General features: G+C 71.1%; 2 protein-coding genes across 2 annotated transcripts; one reads left to right on the forward strand and one right to left on the reverse strand.

Moving 5' to 3' along the window:
• Positions 1–1,190: 1,190 nt before the first annotated feature.
• MNEG_13122 (hypothetical protein) lies at positions 1,191–4,771 on the forward strand (the record flags this gene model as incomplete). The annotated part of the gene is made up of 6 exons (XM_014038405.1): positions 1,191–1,250; positions 1,649–1,997; positions 2,148–2,449; positions 2,636–3,271; positions 3,560–4,461; positions 4,669–4,771. 6 exons carry the CDS (start codon positions 1,191–1,193, stop codon positions 4,769–4,771), a joined length of 2,352 nt encoding a protein of 783 aa, XP_013893859.1.
• Positions 4,772–4,904: 133 nt separating this feature from the next.
• Positions 4,905–5,076, reverse strand: MNEG_13123 (hypothetical protein; the record flags this gene model as incomplete). The annotated part of the gene is made up of 1 exon (XM_014038406.1): positions 4,905–5,076. A coding segment is annotated over one exon (172 nt), but the record flags the coding sequence as incomplete, so codon positions are not given.
• Positions 5,077–5,929: the final 853 nt, after the last annotated feature.

Below are 5,929 nucleotides of genomic sequence, written 5' to 3' on the forward strand. Positions count from 1 at the left end.
GGGCCGAGCGGCGAGGCCGGCGGCGGCGTGGCGGTCTGGGTGGCGCGGGCGGAGGTCGGCGCCGGGTCGCAGGCGTCGGCGCCGGATGCGACGGAGCGGGCGTCATCCTGCGCGGCGGCTGACGCGCCGAGGATGCCCGACAGCCCATGAGTCATCTGGGAGCAGTGAGTCGCCAGCGACTCCCGCAGCTGCTGCTGCAGCAGCCGCTCGCGCTCGAGCCGCAGCTGCCGCCGCCGCTCGCGCGCGGCGGCGGCGGCGGGGTCGGAACCCGGAGAGGGGGAGGCAGGCGCCGAGGCGAGCGCCGAGGAGGGGCGGCTGAGGCTGTCCGCGAGCAGCTGGGTCAGGCCGGCGGTGAGCTGCTGCGAGTGCGCCGCCAGGGATGCGTGGAGCTGGGCGCGGAGCTCGGATATTGTCCGCTCATTGGTAGCTATGTTCCTGTGGAGCGACGTCACCCGCTGCCGCGCCGGCCCGAGAAGCTCCCCCGCCGCGAGTTGCGACGGCCCCATAGGCGACGGCCCTGGCGATCCGGGCACGGCGGCGGCTGCGGCGGCCGCCACGGCGGGCGAGAGCGGGGACCGCGGGAGAAAGGCGGGGGCGGCGGCGCCGGGCGCGGCCGCGTCGGTTGGGTCTCCGCCGATCGCCTCCATTATGGTCCTCGCCACCATTCGCATCATCGAGGGAGGCTCTGAGGCCCCAGCTGCCAAGCGCTGGTGGGGGGAGGGGCGGCGGGCGTTTGAGAGGAGCTTTTGTTGGCCCGCGGGGCGCGCTGTTGGTTGGAGGGCGGACGGGGTAATGAGGGCGATGCCATGACCCTGGGACATGTGTGTGATCGTCGGATCAGCTGCCTTGCTGCCGCGTACCCACACACGGGCACACAGCAGCCCGTCCTGACGAGCAGCGTCCTGCTGGCCTCTGCAGTCCTGCGCCGCTGCTGCGGCCCGCCTGGGCGCGGCGCAGGACTGTTGCTGCTGCTGCATCGGCCGCAGCCTGCTGCTGCTGCATCGGCTGCAGTGCACGCGCTGCGTTGCTGCCGGCTGAAATATTCGCGATCGCCTCACCGTGGATAAGACGGATAGCTCATGCGCGCTGTGCCTGCTACATCAGCCTGTAAGAAACTGTCGCTTTGACCTGCTACCTGGGCAACGCTGCCTTACGCCACAGGAGTTCTCTGATATAGTGGCATGCTTTTCATGCGTGAGGCGGACGCACGCAAGCCCCAGGCAGCGGATATCTTTTTGCGGTGCCGGGAGGTGATCGGGCATTCGTGGGAACGGCAAGGAATCATATAACTATAAGCACATATGTATATGTAAATACCACTCAGTTTGAAGTTCTAAGCCCATAGAAGTCTGAAATTCTCGTGGCGTGCTGTGTCGTACTGCATAATACATTTTAGACGGCGTGAGAGGAGGCAGTATGCCACCAAAGAAGGCAAAGGCGCTGCCTCCCAAGCCAGAGAACCTCTCGCAAGAGCAGGCAAGCACGACGCACAGAACGCATACCTGGCCTTGCGTGCTGCACGCGCGCGCGATGCGCCCAAGCTATCCCCACCCTCAAAGCTTGCGTGCGGAATAGTGCCCCATTTTCAACATAACACTCGGTCGTCATCGCGACCGCTTCCCCCGCAACCCCGGCGCCTCTCCCGCAGTGGGAGTTGGCGAACAATGTCGGGGGGCTGGTGGAGCTGCTGGCGTCCCCCACAGCCAAAGACGCCCCGGCCACCAAGGCGCAGGCCGCCCTCTGGCTCTTGTCTTACGTCAACGCTGGCGAGGCGCGCCGAGACGAGGCCTTCAAGGCCGGCGCCGTCGACGCCTGCGCGCGCGCCGCCGCCGGCGCCGACGAGCCCGCGGCTGCCGCGGCGCTGTCGCTGCTCGCGGCGTTCGCGCGGGGGCCGCCGCAGCACAGGGAGGCGGTGGCGGGCGCGCGGCCGGCGCCGCTGGCGACGCTGCACGGCGCGCTGGCAGGCGGGGGCAGCAGCTGCGCGGCGGCCGCCGCGGGTGCGCCGCGCGGGGTTCAGCTGGGATGCAACCCTGTCCCACATGTTCACAAGCAAAGCGGAGCGAGCAGCCACGAAATGAAAGCCCGTGCTCCTCCCCTTTCGGCAGCACGGAAACAGAGCCCGTTCAATGCTGCTCTTGCGACCGCAGATCTTCTCCTGGCCCTCGCTGAGGCGCCTGAAACGCGGCCGCGCGTGCACCGCGCCGCGCTGTCATGGGACCTGCAGCCCCTGCTGGCTGCCCTCGACATAACCCAGAAGCTGCCCTTGATGGGCGGCCGCGCGGCTGCGGCAAGCTCGGCCGCGGCGATCGACCTGCTGGCCGCCGGCCCTGCGGCGCCCGCCAGCGGCGAGGCCGGCGGCGGCGGCGAGGCGAGCCCGGCGGACGCGGCGGCGGCGGAGGCGCTCCAGCGGGCGCTGGTGGCGGCGGGCGGGCTCGCCGCCTTGGTCCAGGTGCGACGCCTCGCAGGCGGGGCGGCGCGCGCCCACCAGCAGCCAGTTGTGAGTTCCCAAGGCGCGTGACCGGCCCCACCGGCAGGAAGGAAGGGATCTCATGTCCTATGTGATCATAAATGACCCGTCAGTGACCCAGATTGCACACACCCATACCCTGCTGATACCCATGGATTTGCCGCCTAGGTGACTCGGCACCGCGGCGCCAGCGGGCGCGCCAGGTCGTCTGCCCTCTCCGCGCTGCACCGCCTCGCCGCGTCCCTGGGCGCGGACCCCGCGTTCAAAGAGGCCCTCGTGTCAGCCGGCGCGCTGCCCGCGCTTGCCGACGCGCTGCGGTGCGAGGGGCTGCCGCTGGCGGCGCGCGCCCACGCGGCCGGCTGCCTGCACGCGTGGATGGCGCCGCCGACCCCGCAGCAGCGGCAGGGCGGCGGCAGGCAGCTCGGGGCGACGACGGGCAAGCAGCCGCGCGCGAGCACGTCCGGCGGGGCCTCCCCCAAGCGGCCGCTGTCGGCGGCGGGCGCGGGCGCAGCCCCGTCCGCGGGCGGCGCAATGGGCGGCCCCGACGGCGGCGGCGGGGGCTCGCGGCCGGAGAGCGGCGCGGGCGACCCCGGCAAGCCGGGGGTCGTCGCAGCCGGCGCGGGCGCGGGCCAGCAGGCTTCCGGGCCGCAGGCCGCGCGGCAGACGGCGGTGCGCGGCCTGCAGCCGAATGGCGCAGACGCTGGGGACGCCGGCGGCGCGCTTGCGGCGATCGAGCGCGCGGCTGCTGAGTGGGGAGACGAACCAAAGCGTGCGGTCTTGGAGCGGGCGCAAGCCGTGGCGCAGGTGCGCGGTGATCCTGTGCGGTGTTCATAACGGGAGGCTGAAACGCAGGCTGACTGGGCGTCCTGCTGGGCCTTGAAGTGCGGCCGCGATCTACACTCGCAAGATCGGAGCGGCACACGGCGCCCATCGCTGGGGCGTGATGATGACGATGGCAAAGTGGACGCAAAGGATGCGCAAATCGACGCCAGCCTGATGCTCCCTCAATCCTGGGAGACCCACAGCATTGAAGGCGTCCCCCCCCCCACCTTGCTGCCTGCTTCGCATACCTCCCCCTCTCCTTGCACGCAGCTCAGCGCCATCCCCGCGCTGCTGCGCATGTGCACGGGCCCGGGCGGCCCGCCCCCGGGCATGGAGCGCCTGCCGCCCTGGGGCGACCCCCCGGCTGCCGCTTGCGACGCCGGCTTCGGCGCCGCTCTTCGCCAGGACGGCGGCGCCGACGGCGCGCCCGCCGCGGCACTGGGGCTGGTGAGGGAGGGCAGCGAGGAGGGGGCTGATGCAGAGGGCGGCATTGACGAAAACGGCGCGGACGAGGCGCGCGGGTCGAGCGCGGGCCGGCAGCGGCCCGGCGGCCCCGCGTCCGCGGGCGCGCTGGGCGGGGGTGCGGGCCGGAAGGGCAGGGGCGGCAAGGCGGCGGGGCTGGAGGAGGGACAGGCGGAGGCGATGCTTGCGGCGGTGGAGGTGCTGGGGCTGCTGGCCTTAGATGACGGGCAGCATGCAGCTCTGCTTGCCGCGGGCGCGCCGCGCGCCCTGGCGTACCTGTGCGGGCCGGGCGCGGGCGCCGCGCCGGCGGCGGCGCGGTGGGGGGCGCGGCAGGTGATGCTCATGCTCGCGGTGCCGCCGCCGGCCCAGCAGCAGCAGCAGCAGCAGCAGCAGCAGCAGCAGCAGCAGCAGCAGCAGCAGCAGCAGCAGCAGCAGCAGCAGCAGCAGCAGCAGCAGCAGCAGCAGCAGCAGCAGCGGTCAGCTCCTGGGTCTGTCTCTGGCAGCAGGCCGAGCCCACTGCCCACGGCAGGCTGGGGGGAGGAAGGCGTGCCGCCATACCTGACTGGTGCCGGCGTGCCCCGCAGCCACTGGGACCGCGTCGCGCCCATCACGCTTGAGCCGCTGCCGGCGCTGCCGGCGCTGCCGCGGACGATGGCGCGGCGGCTGTCGGGGACGCACGGGGCGCTGCCCGCGGGCGGCGGGGCACCAAGGTGGGCTGCGCGCAGGCGACCGCGGGGTGTGGGGCGCCGAACGGGCCACACTGTGGGGCCAACGCCTCGGCAGATGGCCAACATATTTGCTGCACGCGGCTGCGCTAGCTCAAACACATACATGATGTCAGCTTGACCTGCCCAGGTGGTGTGCGCGAATATTAAGACCTTTTATCAATCCGTCCGCCCGCTGCGACCCCCCTGCAGGGCGTCTTGTGAGTCATCAGACGGCGGCGGGCCCAAGGCGCCGCGCCAAGCGAGGGGCAGCAGCATCACGAGCGCATCGCTGCGACCGTCGGCCGTGGGCTGAGTCGGACGCAGGCGGCCGGGTGGGCTTGAGCGGGCGCACTTGCACGCACCTGGAGTGGCCTGGCGACCTCTCCTCAAACCGTTCAAGCAGCCTCAGTCCTTGCGGGCTTCCCAGCTGTTTCTTATTGCGCAAGTCAATGGTGCTTGGCGGAGCCGTCAGAGCCCCGCAGCAGGCGGCCGGGCGGGCCGCAAGTGGTGGCCCCGCTGATACCTCGGGTCCCCGGAGCGTCGCGCGCAGCCGCCGCCAAGGCTGGCGGGGCTGCCGGCCCCTGACCGCTGCCAGCCGCTGCACGCTCGCTTGTTGCGCTGGCGTGGCAATCCGGGGCGCGCATCAATATGTTTAGAAGCTCGAAGGCTGCCCGCTGGCGCATCATCGTGACCAGGCTTTGGTTACACGCTCCCTGGCATGCCGCTCGATGGTTGGCCGCGTGCGGAGGGCAGCCGGTATCAGCACACAAGACAAGTGTGCACGACAGCACGCTACCAACATGCAGCCTGCTAATGGGGGGGGGCCAGCGCTTCAAATTGAAGCAGTCAGGAAGCTGCAGCGACAGGAGCCAAATAATGCAATTGACCGCGATGAAACGTGCAGCCGAGGGAAGTGGGCAATGCTCAAGTGCTGCGCCTGGCGTCAGGAACCTGCTCTGGTCCGGTCTAGTCCAAAGCAGGCGGCCAGGGAGCGAAACGAAGGGGGTCTGCGGTGGCAGCCCTTTGAATCCCAAGGGTGGCTGCTGATAAAAGGGGCAATAAATGGGGCAGTGCGCCCCATTTGGCGCAACCCGCAGGAGGCCGCAGTGCCGCAGTGCGGGCGAATCCCCGCCGCTGCCCCAAACGGACGTAATCCCGGCCGCTGCGGTCGCGCACGATGGCATCAGTCTCCCCCTCAAAAGCGGGCGCTCAAGGCAAGGCAACGCAGCGTGCATCTGCAGACGCGGCTGCGCACATGGCTGCCCAGCCCCGCCGCGCACCGCCGCGCGCCCCTACCGCCGCGCGGCGCGCGGCAGGCCGCGGCCGGCGCCAGCGCCGGCGCCGGGGCCGTCTGCGGCGCCGCCCTGCTGCGCATTCTGCTGCGCCATGAACTCGTTGAGGCTGGGGGCTATGACCATATCATCCAGTACGTGCCACACCGTGGACACGAGCCCGCTGGCCAGCTTGGCGG

This window comes from Monoraphidium neglectum (genome assembly GCF_000611645.1).
Source record: "Monoraphidium neglectum strain SAG 48.87 unplaced genomic scaffold scaffold03636, whole genome shotgun sequence".
In the NCBI taxonomy this organism is placed as follows: Eukaryota; Viridiplantae; Chlorophyta; class Chlorophyceae; order Sphaeropleales; family Selenastraceae; genus Monoraphidium; species Monoraphidium neglectum.